The sequence below is a fragment of the Cervus canadensis genome, chromosome 1 (genome assembly GCF_019320065.1).
Source record: "Cervus canadensis isolate Bull #8, Minnesota chromosome 1, ASM1932006v1, whole genome shotgun sequence".
Classification (NCBI taxonomy): Eukaryota; Metazoa; Chordata; class Mammalia; order Artiodactyla; family Cervidae; genus Cervus; species Cervus canadensis.
The window spans coordinates 35,693,233-35,711,331 of record NC_057386.1 but is presented as its reverse complement, the minus strand read 5'-3'; the positions used below and the strand labels follow the sequence as shown (position 1 = coordinate 35,711,331).

The following is an 18,099-nucleotide window of genomic DNA, read 5'->3' as shown; positions in this document are numbered from 1 at the left end:
AGTTTCTCCACAATAAAAATATACTATTTTTGTATTATTTTTTTTTAAAAGAAAGAAAGCAACACAGAGAAGTGCAGAATCAAAGCAAGAAGGTCCTTTAAATAATACCTTATATATTCATTCATCATCCACTTTCTAACAAAGTTTCAAAGACAGCTGCTAACAAAAAAGACTACATGGTGAATACCATATTATATATTTGGAAGGTGCTAAGAGAGCAGATTTAAAAATCCTCGGACTTCCCAGGTGGTCCAGTAGTTAAGAATCTGCCTTTCAATGCAGGGGTCACCGGTTTGATCCCTGGTCTGGAAAAATCCCACATGCCACAAAGCAACTAAGTCCGAGAGCCACAACTGCTAAAGCCTGTGTACCTAGAGCCTGTGCTCCACCACAATAGAAGCCTCTGCTCATGAGAAGCCCGCACACCACAATGAAGAGTAGCCCCCGATCAACTGCAACCAGAGAGAAGCCCACGTGCAGCAACACTGACCCAGCGCAGGAAAAAATTCATAAATAAATCTTTATAAAAAATCCTCATCACGAGAAAAACATTTTTGCAACTATGATGGTGAAAGATGTTAAGTAGATTCGCGGTGATTATTTTGCAAAATATACAACTATCAAATCAATATGTTGCACAAAATATACAACGAAACACAGTATGTTGAGTTTGGTTGCTCAGTCATGACCGACTTCTTGCGACCCCATGGAGTGGAGCCCACCAGGCTCCTCTGTCTACTGGATTTTCCAGGGAAGAATACTAGTGTGGGTTGCCTTTTCCTCCTCCAGGGGATCTTCCCAACCCAGAGATTGAACCTGCGTATTCTGTACTTCAGGCAGATTCTTTACCATTTGAGTCACCAGGAAAGTCCAATATGTTGTACACCTGAGGCTAATGTGTTGTTTTTCCAATTCTGCCTCAAAACGTTAAGCGATAAAGACCAAGGACAAAAAGAGAGCACTCCCTGGAAAGCGCCAGCTGAGAGCCTGGCACAGAGCAGGTGGACAGAGACATGATCTCGTCTCCTGATGCCCCTGCCTGCCTCTGCAGGCCACAGCCTACCTTTCCTCATGGCCTCACCTCAGCATCTGCCTACTGGGCACGCAGGACATGCTGCCCACAGACACACTTATTCTCCCGAGTTTCCTGGCTGCTCCCTAAATTCCCACTGGCCTTTCCTAATACCTGGCAAAACACCTGTGACGAGGGAGTCTCCACACACCCTACAACATGCTTTGTCCACAGGTTACAAAAGTAATGTTTCAGGGACACTCACCAAGTTGCGGACAATAATCTCCGAGCCTGCCTGGACAGCAAGGTGCAAAGGGGTCAACTTGGAAGCATCCTGGACTCTGGAATTGACGTTCGCCTGGACGCTGATCAGAAACAGGACGCTTTCAATATCAGAGTTCTGAACTGCCACGTGCAGAAAATTCCGGCCCTTGTTATCCACCTAAGGCAACAAGTGGGAGCCAAAATGTTAGTGGGTGCCCCCTGCAAGAATGCCTCCCGAGCACCTGTGAGCTGCACTGACCCCTGTAGAGGCCGCACTGCAGTCCTCCCCATCCCAACCTTCAAATTACAGACCCGCTCTGCCTATTTGTCCAGAGGACTGTGTGTGCATGGCCACATCCATGTGGTCAGAAAGCCAGGGAGCTAAACCAGCTGCCCTGGCATCCTCCTGCAGCAGGAGTGGACCTGGAAAGCCAAGCAAGAGATAACCTGAAAGACCGGGAAAGGAGGCCAGCAGAACACTCGGCTGCACGGGGAGAGGCACAGATGATGCTGGCCGTGGGCGTCTCCTGCTTTGGCTAAAACAAACACCCAGCACTCTAACACCAAAGTGGCAATGCCAGTCTGACCCGTGAGCAGCCAAATGAACTTTCAGAAATTTCCAGAAAAGTCTCCTCTTTCAGTGAGCTACAGGATAATAATTCATGTTGGGGAAGGCTGCCAACAGTATGTCACAGACACTGTTCCACTGATGTACAGCAGATAGCGGGTCATTCAAATCCAACCACAGAGGGTATGTCAAATACCAGGGCTGTCATGTCAGTGTGAGGGCTCAGGAAGAAGTAAGGGAGACACACATGCTACACACACAACACATTCCTTCACATCACACACACATCCAGCCATCCACCACCCTGACACACACACACACCCAGCATCCTTCACATCACACACACATCCAGCCACCCACCCCCCGACACACACATACACCCAGCAATGTATCTGCGCTGGTTTCACACTACATGGGGAGGGAAAAGTGAAAGGACTGTCTCCATTGAGGAACATTTTATCCCATGTGAGCAAGGGTGAGGTTAACACCTACACAATCAGTCACACCAAGGCAAATGCTGAAGAAAAGGGATGCACGGAAGCCTGAAGTACAAAGCCAAAGTCTTCACCCATGTTAGGACTTTTGTTCAGGTCCCAAATTTCCATTTCACCTTCATAAACGGCTACTCAGAGATCTCAGCAGTATTCTAAGAGTTGGGTGGTGAGGCACGTATCTGAGGACCGACCTCACAAACCCAGCCCAGCTCCCACCTCAGGCCAGTGGCCACAGTCTCCTCGCCCATTCTGATGTTGTAGGTCCACAGCTTACTGTCCAGAACAAGGACAACTGAGACTGCTAAGCTGAATGGTGGCAGCGCCACTAAAACCTTAAAGTTCCTCAAGGTCAGTTTAAGCCCTTCTAAGACATTCATTACTGGGGCAAGTAAAACACCAAGAAAAAGCAAAGGGTGCCCTCAGTTCTGCAAGATGAGAATTCCTGTCACCGGGCCCCCTTCCTTGTACACGCGGCACCACTGGGTGGCTGATGTGCAGGGCAGAGAAGGCGCATTCCATCCAGCAGTGACTGGGCACCTGAATGGCCAAAACTGAAGAAACACCTTTATACGGAAGAGACCTGTTTCGTTTGAGACTTGTGTTTAGCCTGGGTGTCACTCGCTCACCTGCTCAGCAGCCCCGGACTCCCGTTTCAGGATGGCCTCGGCCGCCTTGTTGTTCTTGTAGGTCATGGCGCAGGCAAAGGGGGTCAGGCCCTGCCGGTCTCGCACGTTCAGGTGGATGTCGGGGTGAGAGATCAGCAGCTGAATGATGACACCGTGTTGGTTGCTGATGGCCACGTGGACAGGCGTTCTTCCTTCTGCATCCTTTGGGGACCAGGCACAGATTTCAACATCCAAGTGAAGATAAAATCCAGGAAAAATATGACACGGAAAAAGTTTTAAAGCAAATTCAGTTCTGAGACTCAACACTACCACTCTGAATTTGAAATCATCTTTTCAAGAGGTGAAACACAGGATGACTGACAGCCACTCTACCTCCATGCTCCAGTAACCCAGGGACACAAACACATTTGGTTTAGAGAAGCTGCAGTCAACCTCATCTCCAAGTTAAACCACTACTCATCTGCCAGAGGAGTAGAGCAGCGCACACAAGCTAGAATGCTGAAAAGCATCAAGGAACATGACTCAGGGATGTTCTATTGAGCTATTGAACATTTTCTTAAATATAGTACTCCGCCTGGGACTAGAACAAATTCTCAATGGCAATCTGTAACTAATGGGGACAGGTGGCAGAGATAAGTTGATTGAACAAATCTTCTTCACTTTGTAGAAAGGACAAAGACACAGAAGAAAAAGTTTTGACCTGGAATAATTACAATTATAAGACAGGCTGTGGGGGCTTCCTGGTGGCTCAATGGTAAAGAACTGGCCTGTAGTGCAGGAGATGCAGATTCAATCCCTGGATTCCCTGGGTCAGGAAGATCCCCTGGAGAAGGAAATGGCCACCCACTCCAGTATTCTTGACTGGAAAATTCCATGGACAGAAGAGCCTGGGAGGCCACAGTCCATGGGGTTACAAAGAGTCAGACACGACTGAGAAACTAAACAGCAACAAGACATCTGTACGACCCAGGAGACAGCCAGTTCCTGTGTCTGCCCCTTTGGCCCGCTCATGGAAAAGCAGGGGCCCAGGACCAGAGACTGCAAGGACGTTAGAGGAGATTTCTCTGATTCTGGGATGACCATCCCTCTACCCAGAAAAGAGAGACCCTTCCTACCTGTGCATTTACATTGGCACCAAACTCCAAAAGACACTGGATTGTCTCTTCCAGCCCCCAGGAGGCTGCCAAATGCAGAGGGGTCTGCCCATCTCTGGCCTCTTCTTCTCCTTCCCCATTAGCACCAGGCTGTCTGGGACTATTCACGTCACAGCCACTGAAAGGAAGGGGAAGTGAGAGGAAGGCATGCTGACAGGCGTGGAGCAGCAGCCTCATCCACAGAAAGTTGGCTGCCGCCAAGGACTGTAGTCCTTGGTCTCAAATATTGCTGTGTCCTGCTCCCACAGATTCTTCAGCAACTGGTCCTGGAGGCAACTTGGGTATCAGAACTTTTAAAAGCTTCCCAGGGGATTCGTGTGCATTTAAAGATTGAGAATGGTGGCTTGAACGCTGTCCTGCATAACCTCACTCTGCACTCTCCCACACCTCCTGCACTGAGGCCGTGGAGGCTGTCATGGCTCCGGCATTGGGGTGGAGTCCGGCAGATGCCATTCGGTCTCCTCCACACCAGCCTCTTGGTCTCACCGTGTGAACTGGTCTGAGCTGATGACAGGGGCCAATATGGTTCCCAAAGCAGGAAACTGGCTTAGTTTTTACACTCTCTGATCTCGGCACATGAACCCCTCTCCTCACCAGAGAGTCAAGTCCCTGGCTGCGTGGACCTGACAGAACAATGACCCTCTCTAGCCTTCAATATGAAGGTCAAGCCAGCTACAGGCATGTCAAGACTATACGTGGACTAAGAGAGAAGAGAGCCAGTTTGCAATACTCCAAACAAGATCTGGAGGGACACCCAGGCCTCTCAGACCTGCGAACGAGAAAGCAGGCGATGGGCTCGTTGTTCTCATCGATGGCTCTGTGCAGCAGCGTCTGGAGGCAGCCGCTCGGCCCTGGGCCCCAGCACGTGGCGTCACAACCGTGCCTGACCTGCAGGGAAGCACAGGTCACTCACAAATGCTGCTCGGCAAAGCTGAGCATGCTTATTACCGTCTCTCAGCCCTAAGCTACCATTACGTACATCTTTCAGGTAAGATCCACCTGATAGTTAACCAGTAATTATTTTAATCTGTACCATTCACTCATTTTACAAACACTGATTAAAATCTGCTTTGGTGCAAGCTTGTGCACTAGGTTCTGTGGGAAGGATTTGAGAAATAAAAGAAAGATGTGTCTGATCAGCACCTTCTAAAGCTGTGTCATAGAAGGGACAGAAAACAGACAAGTGCCTGCACACACGCACGTGCACACACACACATGAAGGGACAGAAAACAGACAAGTGCCTGCACACACGCACGTGCACACACACACATGAAGGGATAGAAAACAGACAAGTGCCTGCACACATGCACGTGCACACACACACACATGAAGGGACAGAAAACACAGACAAGTGCCTGCACACATGCACGTGCACACACACACATGAAGGGATAGAAAATAGACAAGTGCCTGCACACACGCACGTGCACACACACACATGAAGGGAGAGAAAACAGACAAGTGCCTGCACACACGCATGTGCACACACACACGAAGGGACAGAAAATAGACAAGTGCCTGCACACACGCATGTGCACACACACACGAAGGGACAAAAAATAGACAAAGTGCCTGCACAACACGCACGATGCACACACACACATGAAGGGATAGAAAATAGACAATGCCTGCCACACACGCATGTGCACACACAACACGAAGCGGACAAAAATAGACAAAAGTGCGCACACACGCTATGTGCACACACACACATGAAGTGACAGAAAACACAGACAAGTGCGCTGCACACACCACGGCACACAACATGAAGGATAGAAAACAGGACAAGTGCCTGCACACACGCACGTGCAACACACACGAAGGGGACAGAAAATAGACAAGTGCCTGCCACACATACATGTGCAACACACAGAAGCGGACAGAAAATAGACAAGTGCCTGCACTCACGCATGTGCACCACACACACACAAAGGATAGAAAAAGACAAGTGCACTGCACACACGCACGTGCACACACACACATGAAGGGACAGAAAACACAGACAAGTGCCTGCACACACGCACGTGCACACACACATGAAGGGATAGAAAACAGACAAGTGCCTGCACACACGCACGTGCACACACACACGAAGGGACAGAAAATAGACAAGTGCCTGCACACATACATGTGCACACACACATGAAGGGACAGAAAATAGACAAGTGCCTGCACACACGCATGTGCACACACACACACAAAGGGATAGAAAATAGACAAGTGCCTGCACACACGCACGTGCACACACACACATGAAGGGACAGAAAATAGACAAGTGACTGCACACACGCACATGCACACACACACATGAAGGGACAGAAAATAGACAAGTGCCTGCACATACGCATGTGCGCACACACACATGAAGGGACAGAAAATAGACAAGTGCCTGCACATACGCATGTGCGCACACACACATGAAGGGACAGAAAATAGACAAGTGCCTGCACATACGCATGTGCGCACACACACATGAAGGGACAGAAAATAGACAAGTGACTGCACACACGCACGTGCACACACACACACGAAGGGACAGAAAATAGACAAGTGACTGCACACACGCACGTGCGCACACACACAAAGGGATAGAAAATAGACAAGTGCCTGCACACACGCATGTGCACACACACACATGAAGGGACAGAAAATAGACAAGTGACTGCACACACGCATGTGCGCACACACACATGAAGGGACAGAAAATAGACAAGTGACTGCACACACGCACGTGCACACACACACGAAGGGACAGAAAATAGACAAGTGCCTGCACACACGCATGTGCACACACACACATGAAGGGACAGAAAATAGACAAGTGACTGCACACACGCACGTGCACACACACACGGACAGAAAATAGACAAGTGACTGCACACACGCACGTGCACACACACACGAAGGGACAGAAAATAGACAAGTGCCTGCACACATACATGTGCACACACACACGAAGGGATAGAAAATAGACAAGTGCCTGCACACACGCATGTGCACACACACACATGAAGGGACAGAAAATAGACAAGTGACTGCACACACGCACGTGCACACACACACATGAAGGGACAGAAAACACAGACAAGTGCCTGCACATACGCATGTGCGCACACACACACATGAAGGGACAGAAAACACAGACAAGTGCCTGCACACACCACGTGCACACACTCTTACTTACCCCCCAGTAACATATACTCTGCAAAGAACTGGTAATCTCAAGAACAACTGGCTAAAACCCTCAGGTGCAAAATGTCTTAAAATCACATTTCAAGCCCTTCAGAAAACTGAATGAGTTTTCGGCGTTACGTCCGCTTTGGGGCTCTGTCTTCTGAATAAGGCGGACACTCCTAAGTTATCACTCTGGTGACAGGGCAGCCCACAGCCAGCTAAACCACCTCAGGAGAAGACCCCGGAGGAGGGGCCTCAGCTCTCCTACTTTTTGGTAGTTTTATTGATAAAGACAGCCTGAGAAAAGATGTGGGCCTTGACTATGTTGAACCCCAAGTTTCCTGAACACAACTGTCAAAAATGCTCATTCCTGACCCAATTTGCTACTTGGCAGATCTCCTGCTCGCTATGATCACAATGGAGGTGCCAAATCCATCTCTGACACAGATCACCCCCACATGTAAGTGGAGCGGAAGCTGAGCTTGTCTCACCAGAGTGGATGCGATGTCCTCCAGGTTATTTGCCAGTGCGAGCCACAGCGGGGGGTTCCCCTGTTCATCCGGCACAGACATGTCAGCTCCTCTGGTGCATATGGCATCCACGACGAGGGGAAGCTGATTCCTGATGGCCAGCTGAAGGGCCGTCTCCCCATCCTGAGTCCTGCTTGGACACAGACACCAGAACAAATGTGTGGAGCCGGGATCAAATGACAGAGGGTGCCCTTCTGGGAATCCTGGAGGCCAGAGTTCACTGCACCCCAAACATGCTTCACTTACATCCATCAATATGCTTTCAGAGAAATTCAACCTGTCAATAGCATCTGCCCCTCCTGCCTTTTAAAAAAAGCGTTATCACCAGGCTACCCCGTTGCACCCAGCTGCTCAGCACACTGAACTCTCACAGCGGCTCCCACAGCCTCTGGATAAAGTGCCACCCTGACCACCCATCTGACAAAACACTTTCATCTACTCAGTCACTGTAGGTCAGCTGACACTGAAGATAAATTCGTTTAAACACAAAAATAATAAAAAGTTTTAACTGTGTATTTTTGCCCTGCAAGCCTTCCCTCCTCTGTTTTTTATTTTCTTTTCCTGCACTATGGATCTTAGTCCCCCAACCCGGGACTGAACCCAGAGCCCCTCAGTGGAAATGTGGAGTCCTCACTGGACTTGATAACTCATTTGTTGGAAAGTTCTTCATTATTAAGTGAAATCCCTACTTCAACAATTGATTTCTGTATTGTCCATTTTGGTGAGTTTTGTGCCGTACTGTGCCCTGGTCTCGAAAGGTTCAAATAAGACCAAAGTACACAATTCCCCCTTTGAGTTCCCCTTCTCAACACTGTACCTGCACTTTTTGAGAATTACTGTTTCTCTTCCTTTATTTAACAAGGAACAAAAATCTTCCCTACAAGTGAGGCCATGTGTTTGAACCACGTCAATTAAACGTGACCTGGTGCAGTGGCGGACGCTGCTCCAGCCCACCTGACGTTTATGTCTGCCTGGTGTTCCAGGAGGAAGAGGGCGCTCTTGCTGTCCTGCCTCTGCATGGCCATGTGGAGCAAGGTCTGCCCATCTGACATGGTGTCATTGATGCAAGCCCCAGAGCCCAGCAGCTGTGCTGCGATCGTGTGCATGCCTGCAAAAGAGACAAGCCCCAATTAATGCCGGCTCAGCTTCTCCCACTTCCTCAGCCTCTTACTACAACAAACACACCCTCTTGACTTCGCAAGGCCAGCAGTTTTCCACATTACTATAGGCTTAACCCAAACAGAAAGGCTAGTCTACACAAACGATTAGCTCCAACCCTTCCGCCTCCCTCCCTCGCACACCCACCCTCTGGCACACGCCTGTCTGCAGCCGCTGACACCGCCTTACCAGTCCACAATGCCAGGCCCAGCACAGTCTGGTCTCGAGAATCCTTGAGACTGAAGTCCGGAATAATTTGCAAGTTGTTGGTGGCATGAAGAGCATTAGCTACATTTTTTTAAAAGGAAAAAAACACCTGATTTCACCATCCCGTGGATCACATTGGAAGTACTCAAGAGAATGCAAGCTCAGTTTCAAACTGACTGACTGATCACTTCTATACAAAGAGAACTGACAGATCTTGTTGTGGGAAGTGGAAGCCAAGACGTTTGATATTTTGGAGCAAAGCTTATGAGGAAAATGAATGGTTGTAAAGGTTAAAACACTGGATGTTCACAAAAGGAAAACAGGCTCCACTATGGAAACACATATTAATTTCTTGATTACCAAAAAGGGATCAAAACAATGAACTGGCAACATTTTTTTTAACACGTAAGCCCTACCATCTTATACCTTCCGTGTGGGCAAAGGCGGCGGCAAAGCCTACCTAGCACCCCACTTCCTTCCACAAGCACAGTGCTGAAGGATGCTGGCCTTAACAAGGGTGCTGCTGCTGCTGTTTAGTCATTAAGCTGTGTCCAACGCTTTTGTGACCCCATGGACTGTAGCCTAGCGGGCTCCTCTGTCCATGGGATTTCTCAGGCAAGAATACTGGAACGGGCTGCCATTTCCTTCTCCAGGGGATATTTTCGACCCAGGGATTGAACCCTTGTCTCCTGCACTGACAGGTGGTTTCTTTACCACTGAGCCACCAGGGAAGCTCCAACAAGGATGCAGGCAAGAGTAAAACAAATTTCAGGGCAGGAAGGAAAAAAAACTGGAAAATGACATTCTAAGGGAAATCCGCCTCCCACATGGCAGGGGCTTCCTTGGCCCCCCCTTCTGGCTCCTCTCTCATGGTTCACTTGCCAGGGAGACTCAGAGGTGGATGAGAAGGCTGACCGACTCGTGGAAGACAGGTGGTAGCAGAGTTCTCAGAGACAGTGCTGATGAGGCAAAGCTCTGCTCGACCTGCCCCTGAAGTATGTCCTGGGAAAACCCCCCAGAATAAGAGAGGGGAAATACAAGGCTTTAACACCTTAACCACACAGGTGAAGTGGGCAGGCCCCATCCTACAAATGTACACAGGAAAAAACTGTAGCCAAAACCAGACTATACACTTATCTGGTTGGACCTCAAAGGATTTTTCAACTAAGGAAACTCACCAATAGGAGAAACATCAACTGTGTCATTAACTAAACCACTGTTCGGAGGTCATAGTGATGGGCAGTAACCCCCATCTTTTGGGGACTAGGACCCCCAAATTCCTACCTTTTTGCTCCAGGATGACAGACACCACATCTGGATGATTATAGGCGATTGCCATGTGCAGGGGTGTCTGCAGGTAGACGCTGCTGTCCGCTAAGCTGGGCAGGGACGCAGCCTCCTTCGGGGACGGCAGGGCCTCCTCTGTCTGCAGGTTTGGGTTGGCCCCCTGCTGCAGCAGCTCTGCAGTGAGGTTGGCCAGGCCATGCCGACAGGCTGTGTGCAGCGGGGTTTCTCCCTGAACAGAAGCAAGTGGCCCTGGTCAGAGCACTTCAGGCTGGGAGCCCCCTTGCAAAGGGATGGAGACAGCCTATGCGCTGTGACACAGGTCCTCAACGCCAGATGCAACCCCGGGCTCATCCTGTCACCAGTTCCATGACCTCTGTCCCACGTGCTCCTCAGGTCTCCTTTCCCTCCCCCACGCTGTGCCATCGTCCTAGATTCCTCCAATGTCCTCCCCCAGCACCCTCCAAACGCCCTGGATCCTCATCTTCTGCATTTCCATCTTTCACTTTGCTTTTATAATTATTTTGCTAATTATAAAAATAACACATGATTGTTATTAAAGAACTACCACAGATGACCTTCAAGCGTCACTAAAGTGGTGCTGTCGATCACCACACTAAGCCCTGCTTCTCTAACCAGTTCGTATCAACTTCATCTGGAACTCGAAGAAAAGACCCCCTTCTCCCACTTTTTAAAAATTAGAACCATTTTTACATACAGGGACCTGATTCAATATTCAAAAGGTACAAGAGAATACAGTGAAAAGAAGCTTCCCCTCATGTCTAGCCCCCATCACCCAGTTATCCTCCCCTGAGGGAAGCATCATGGCCAGTTTCATGTTTCTATCAAGTGACAGAATAGCCACAGGGAGACATAAACACATGTATATATGTGTGAATACAAATACATGTACACATGGAGACACACGTGGGATTTTTCACCCAAATAAATAGGAACAACTATCAATACCCTGCTCTGCACCAGCTCCTACTGAAGCTACACATACTCATTAAACAAGTCAAGTCCAAGAACTTTACCTACTAGGCTTGCTGTGAAAGATAGCAAGAACCCACCTTCATTTTCCTAAAAAAGGAAATTTTCTTTTCCGAAAGGGAACCACTTTGAACTCTGAGCTGGGTAATTTCTTTGTAATTTCCTCATTTCTAGCTAATGACTTTTATTTCTGCCTCTTGATTTTCTGGGTCCTGGATTTCCGGTAGGTCCTGCCACTGTGATCTCACTGGGTGACAAGGATTTGGCTCTTTCACTCCTTCCCTCCACCAGCCCCGGGGGGCCATTCTCTCCTCTCCGCATAGAGCCTCCTCCCCAGGGCGGCCTTCTGCTCCAGCCCTTCTCCACCACACAGCCTCCCTGGATTCTCTTAGCTACCCCCATGGCTTCTACCAGGATCTACAAGCAGGAGATTCTTAAACCCAGCTCCCCAGTCCTGTGTGTACACCCAATTTTCCCACTGCTTACAGAATACTCCCACCTGAATGTTTAAAAAGGAGTTCAACAATCACAAAATGGAATTTGCCCTCCCCACAATTCCTCCCTTGGTCAGTTCCCTCCTCTTCTCAGGTCCAACAACTCTCCAACCCTTGCCTCTGAGAGCCACAGAGGTCCCATGGACCATCATGCTGCAGTTCCCCCTGAAACCCATCCTGTTGGGTCCAAATCCAGTATGAGAGGTTGGGACAAGCCATTGCTTGTCCAGGTGATTCCCTCCTGGCTCCAGCCTGGACCTCCACTCTGCCAGCTAGAGGTGCAAAGGGAGACATTGTGGGCCTACAGGAGGATGTTTTTAAAGTTTGAGAAGCAGCACAGCATGTCTTGTAGCTATTAGAAATGAACAGTGGGCAAAAGGGATGATACAGCAGAGAGACAGACAAAGGCAGAGACACATGATGGCAGAAACAAAACCAAGAAACCAGTCACTGGTGCCTATAGGCCATGCTATCATTCTAGCTGGAGAGCAGGCCAGCCGTGGGTTTAGGAGCAGACAGATCAGTAGGTTTAATGGTGAGAAAAAAACAGCACTGCCCTCTCCCCTGTGCTTCCATGACACGCTGGACTGTCTTCTACACCAAGCTTACTGTTTACTGCCCTGCCCAGCACTGTTGAGAGAAGTGCAACTGCATGTCCTAGGGCCTGCATCATAACACTGACTCCGTTACTGATGAAGTACCTAACTTACGGTTAAGCCACTTAACCTTCCAGAGTCTCAAGGCACTTGACTCTGAAATGAGGGATTTACAGATGGCGTTAATGTCTCTTCAATACATGACGCTTCTAGATCCACTGTGAAAACTGAAAGGGATAATAACCTTAAGGCTCCTGGCACAAAGTAGTTATAAAATGAACACGATCTTAAAGATGAGCACATCCTCCCTGTCTGAAAATTATTAAGTAAAAATAACTATCAGGTAGTTTTCTGAAGTCCCAGATGCTACACTAATAAGCACTTAAATTTATTTCTTTTTATCTTATATTAAAGAAATAAATTTATTTCTTTTTATCATATATTAAAGTATGATCTTTAATCATACTTTCTGAAATCAATACTAAGCTCACTTTATAGATGAGAACTGAAGCTCACAAAGGTTAAGCAATTTGCCTGAGACCACATACAGCAGAATAGGAAGTGGGAAATCTGGTAAAGCCAGAAATGTCCGACTCATTTCACCACCCTTGAACACTGCGACATCTGCCTTAGTGTGAGACGCAGACTAAATAAACATGCACACAGGAAAACCTTCAGTTCAGTCGCTTAGTCGTGTCTGACTCTTTGTGACCCCATGGACTGCAGCACGCCAGGTTTCCCTGTACATCACCAACTCGCATCCATCCATTTTGCATTTGCTAAGGAAAACCTGAAAACCTTAGCAAATGCAACATGTTATAAAAAATTAAGACGCTAACATGGTAGGTTTGTGTCCATGTCTGCTGATCTATAGTAGCCGTGAAGTCCACAGTGTATTGTTTAGGACCTGATGTCACAAATGTTTAAGAAGTGGTTGCTGAATGAATCAACCAACCAATATTTGAGGATAAAGGCATTTGATACACACTAGTTTTTTAACAATGTCCACGTATTCTTTTTTTTTTTTTTTTACAAACATTGAAGAGACTCTAATCTGTTTTTTCCTACCTATCGGCCACTGCCATTTCCTCCACAGACCAAAGCCGCTTTGCCTGGCTGCCCTGTCACACTTACCCACTTGTTCCTGTGGTTGACATGGGCACCATTGGTTGCCAGGAAAAGAGCTGCTGCCTCATTTCCTGCTTCGGCTGCCCGCTGTAGTAAGCAATTTCCTAGGAGAAAATGGGCATATTCATTCTGCAATTTGCATAAAAATTAGGTCAAGTTCACATTGCAACACACCCTACCTTCCCCACCACCTTTCACAGCTGACACGCTCACACTGGAAGTAGGTACCACTTAAGTCCACACAGGTCCCCTCTGTGTGTGGACACACAGACTAAGATGAGCCTGAGTGGGGAGCAAACACTTGGTCTGGAAGTCAGAAGACAGGCACCCCTCCCTGGATTTGCCACTAGCCACCGCCCAGGACCAGAGGGGAGTTACATCTCCTTACTAGGGTTGGTAAGAACATTTCTCAGCAGCAGTGCTACTGACATCTTGGGCCAGTGAATTCTTTGCTGTGAGGAACTGTCCTGTACATGCTGTGATGTTTAGAAGTATCCCTGGCTTCTGCCCACGAGGTACCAGTAGCCCCCTCAACCTTACTGTGACAATCAAATCTGCCAACAGGTGTTGCCAAATGTTGCTTAGGCAGTGAGGGCTGGGAAGTCATCTCTGAGAACCTCTGGGGTAGATAACCATTCTGAAGACACTGTGAGCTGAAGTTCTATCAGAAAATGCTCCTTAAACACTTGTCTTACTCCTATAGCTTTAAATATGTTTATTCTTGGCCTAGAAATGTTTTAGTTAGCACTGCTTTCTAAATAGAAATCTTAGAAAAAAAATCAATTTTTTTTTCTTCCTTTCCTCTTGAAGTGGTTTTAGTCTCAGAACACTGCTGTCTCTTTCTATTAAAATTTATGCCCTTTTTGGATAAACACGAAGTCTCATGTTCCACAGCTATGTTATTTGAAAAGTCAAATTAAATACCAGTACTAAAAACAAGGCAAAGCAATGAGACAAAATACTGCTATGTTATTACACGTATGTGAAAACTGCAACAAGGAAAAAATAATATTCCTGAACTTCTATTAAAACTCAAAGTATATAATGTAAAGTTGACGGAACCGACAAGAAAAATTAACAATCTCGCCTGTGGCACAGTGTGGCCAAAAATAAATGAATTAAATAAAATTCTGTGTGACAAATAAGAAGCATGCATGAAGAATGTTACAACGGCTGTCACAAAGGAAAGCCATTGTTTTAACTGCAAACTGAACTAACAGTTTTTTTTCATGAAGCACCATTTTTACTTGAAAGAATGACAACTAATAAGCTATGGTATGAGTATCGGGTAGACATATTCTTAAAAAGTGAGCCTCTTTAAGAAAAATAACTGGCAATATCCCTACCAAATGATAAAATATGATCTTACAAGTGAAAACTGAAACTTTGGAAAACTTCTGTCTGCCACTGTAAGTTTAACAGCTCCTCAATACTGAAAGACTTTTCTAATGAGGTTACTAGTGATATTAACAAATGTGATTCTAAATAAATGATCATTTTGAAGATCTCCATAAACCAGTAAAACAAGATTTTCCAAACCACTAAGGCATGATGTTACAAAATCATGTACAGAGAAAAGATCCATTCAAAGCACATACAGACCATGGATTTTAATATAAGAGTACAAAAAGTTCATTGATATAGCTTCAGATTCCATACTGCAACTAACTTTAAAAAAAATTATCCTTTGATAAATTGTTTGCTATAGTATCAAACAAATACACCCACAATTATCTGAAAAGGCTCTTAAAATATGCCTTGCTTTTCCCACTACTAAGTGTGTGAGGGCGTATTTTTTTTAACCAAACAATGTATCTCAGAAGACTGAATATAGTTGTAAATATTAGAAACCAGGTCACTCTTCCAAATAAATTTTGCTTTGAAAGTTATTTTTCATAAAAAATGTTATATGTTAACATAAAATGGTTTGTTATTATTATTAATACATCTTTTAAAAATTTCTCAGTTTAAATTTCTAATATGGTAAATACCAAAGATATCCACTTAAACAAAAGCCCTTTGGGACATAATTTTTAAGAGGGTAAAAAGAGTTCTGAGTCCATAAAGACTGACTCTCACTGCATTTAACAAACAGAAGTGTTTCAACTTAACAGACTTAACTTAGAGTCTGGCTAAATTTTTTGAAGCCCAAGATCAGACTTTTTACTACAGTTAAAAATTAAATACAAACTAATTCTCATAACAGCATTCCTCTCAGTTTCTAAAGTTTTGGTAAAAACACTGACAAGTATTTCATGGAGTCTCAGACTTGAGCATCAGCTCTTAGGGGTCTGCTGTGCTTTACCTGTTACTGTATCAGGTGCATTGGTGTTGCTGCCGCGCTGAATGAGCCTGGCTGCAAAGCTGTTTTCATCAAATGAAGTCCCGTTCACCACAGGGAGGTCTTCGAAGGGGTTTACGGACTGGTCGGAAGACACAGTGATGTACTGCACGGCCAGCCACAGAGCTGTGCTGCCCTCATGGTCTTTCAGCTCTAAATCTAACCTGAAATGAGGAAGCAATGTGAACACCAAGTACAACTGTCTTCAGACACTTTGTACTGTCAACAGTCTCATTCTGAAGGACATTTTTAAATCTTACTTTTACTTCTTAAAATTGATAATGCTAAAAGACATTTTAAGAGCATTATCTTTCACTCATGATCCCACCCTACCAACAGCTCTTTCATTGCTCCACGGCTGCCTACGTACTGTTTACACTGCAGCAGCTGATTGAACACGTATTCATTCCTGGCCATGATGGACAAGTGTAAGGGAGTCCTGTGGGATGAAGAAGAAGAGGTGTCAATTCTGGACATGCCCAGTTCAGGACTATTCACAGCAGGAGGTGATTAGAATCCACAGGAAATTCCACATTTCTGCCACAGTCTTTTTCTACCCTGGCAAACAATTTTCCAAAGCCATGACCAAGAATCAAAGGATGAAAATGGATTTGATTATATGTTACAATTTATTCAGTAGCCAAAAATACAAGAATCAATGAAAGGAAAAGATATAAAAAATACTGACTCAATGAATGTGTATATACTCATGTTTTTAAAACAGCAGTTTCTGCCATAGGTACGCCTACTTTCACCTACCTATCCTCCACTATTTTGAGTTTTTTTTTCTTACCATACTTCTCTGTTAGACTCAAACACATTCTGAGTGGCAACAGGCAGGAACTGACTAAAATGGCATTTTTCACTTGTCACTGCTTTTATTTAGCCCTCATGTGCCCTGAGGAAGACGCCACCACAGAGCACAGAGACTCCCAGGCTGGCATCTATCTCAGAGCTACAGAACACCACAGTTTATTGCAGCTGGGAGGAAAAAAATTAAGGACAATCACCAGAAGGAGCAAAAAAAAAAAAAAAAGGATGCAATTATCTTGAGAAATTAGATAATTATGACATTATATTGAGTCCATGGAGAGCCATCTTATATAAGTACCTTAGCCATCACACAAATCCATTTTCCTATTCCAGCGACCTCACAGTTACTTTTTGAGAGGGTATTTTGAAGGTATAAAATACTGAGCTGCTAGGATAAAAATTGGGTCCTCTATTGTTGGTGATTCAGGTGGCTTAACTCCCCTTCAATGCCTCCCACACTACTGTTCCAAAGACAAGCAACCCTTTCTCATATTCTAATGTATAAGGAATCCTCAGTCGAATATTTCTGGGAAGGGACAAAAGGAACATGACACAACTGTCAGTGCAGAAAGGGAAGTGCTGTGGAAGACAGCAAATTAAGCACGTCGAGATGTCTAAAGTGGCATTTACAAGAAGGTGGAACTGGGACTAACACAACAATTAAACCTCACAGAAATAAAACTGATTACTTTGCGACAGTGTACTCTTCTTCAAAGTAATCGATTAGCTCTATAAAAGATGAGGGAAGAAAGTTCCCTGGAGGAGATGGACTGGATGACCACTCTGGAGATGCCAGACACTGCTTAAAAACCCAAGGACCACAGCTACCCAAGAGGGAAACAGCTTCCCCATGTGCCTCTGGCCTTAGTTGTCTCTCATTTGCAAAACAAATCAGTGTTTGTGACTTCAATAGAATTCAGAGTGAATAATGCTGGACTAAAAAATCACGAAGTCTCCGCCTGCCAGTAATGTGCCACCAGATAATAACACTCTGGGAACCATGCTCAGGGCAGCCAACCTGCGCCCCAGCTTACCTGCCCTTGCTGTCCTGCATGTTGGGGTTCGCGCCAGCCTGCAGCAGGGCCTCTGTGAGCTGTGCCATCTCGGACATCACAGCTGCCGAGTGTTTCTTTGAATTGTATGATGCGACGAGGTGCAATGGTGTCTCCTGGGCACCCAATGTGGCAGCATTGACCAAGGCCCCATTCTTAATGAGGAAAGTGGCAGCAAAGAGATCTCCTTGAAAGGAAACAATAGAAGAA

The 18,099-nt window shown here is 46.2% G+C and overlaps 1 protein-coding gene across 2 annotated transcripts in view; it reads right to left on the bottom strand.

The window, feature by feature from the left end:
* The window catches only part of ANKFY1 (ankyrin repeat and FYVE domain containing 1), a 68,222-nt gene that overhangs the window by 7,008 nt on the left and 43,115 nt on the right, over window positions 1-18,099 (bottom strand). For both annotated transcript variants that reach the window (XM_043477539.1, XM_043477543.1), the window contains 12 exons: window positions 17,872-18,076; window positions 16,395-16,463; window positions 15,989-16,188; window positions 13,690-13,787; window positions 10,473-10,704; window positions 9,171-9,269; window positions 8,778-8,931; window positions 7,785-7,953; window positions 4,888-5,006; window positions 4,080-4,236; window positions 2,965-3,165; window positions 1,278-1,454 (listed from right to left, as the gene is read on the bottom strand). In XM_043477539.1, the coding sequence (XP_043333474.1) occupies window positions 1,278-1,454; window positions 2,965-3,165; window positions 4,080-4,236; window positions 4,888-5,006; window positions 7,785-7,953; window positions 8,778-8,931; window positions 9,171-9,269; window positions 10,473-10,704; window positions 13,690-13,787; window positions 15,989-16,188; window positions 16,395-16,463; window positions 17,872-18,076 (1,880 nt within the window). The remainder of the gene's footprint in view (window positions 1-1,277; window positions 1,455-2,964; window positions 3,166-4,079; window positions 4,237-4,887; window positions 5,007-7,784; window positions 7,954-8,777; window positions 8,932-9,170; window positions 9,270-10,472; window positions 10,705-13,689; window positions 13,788-15,988; window positions 16,189-16,394; window positions 16,464-17,871; window positions 18,077-18,099) is intronic.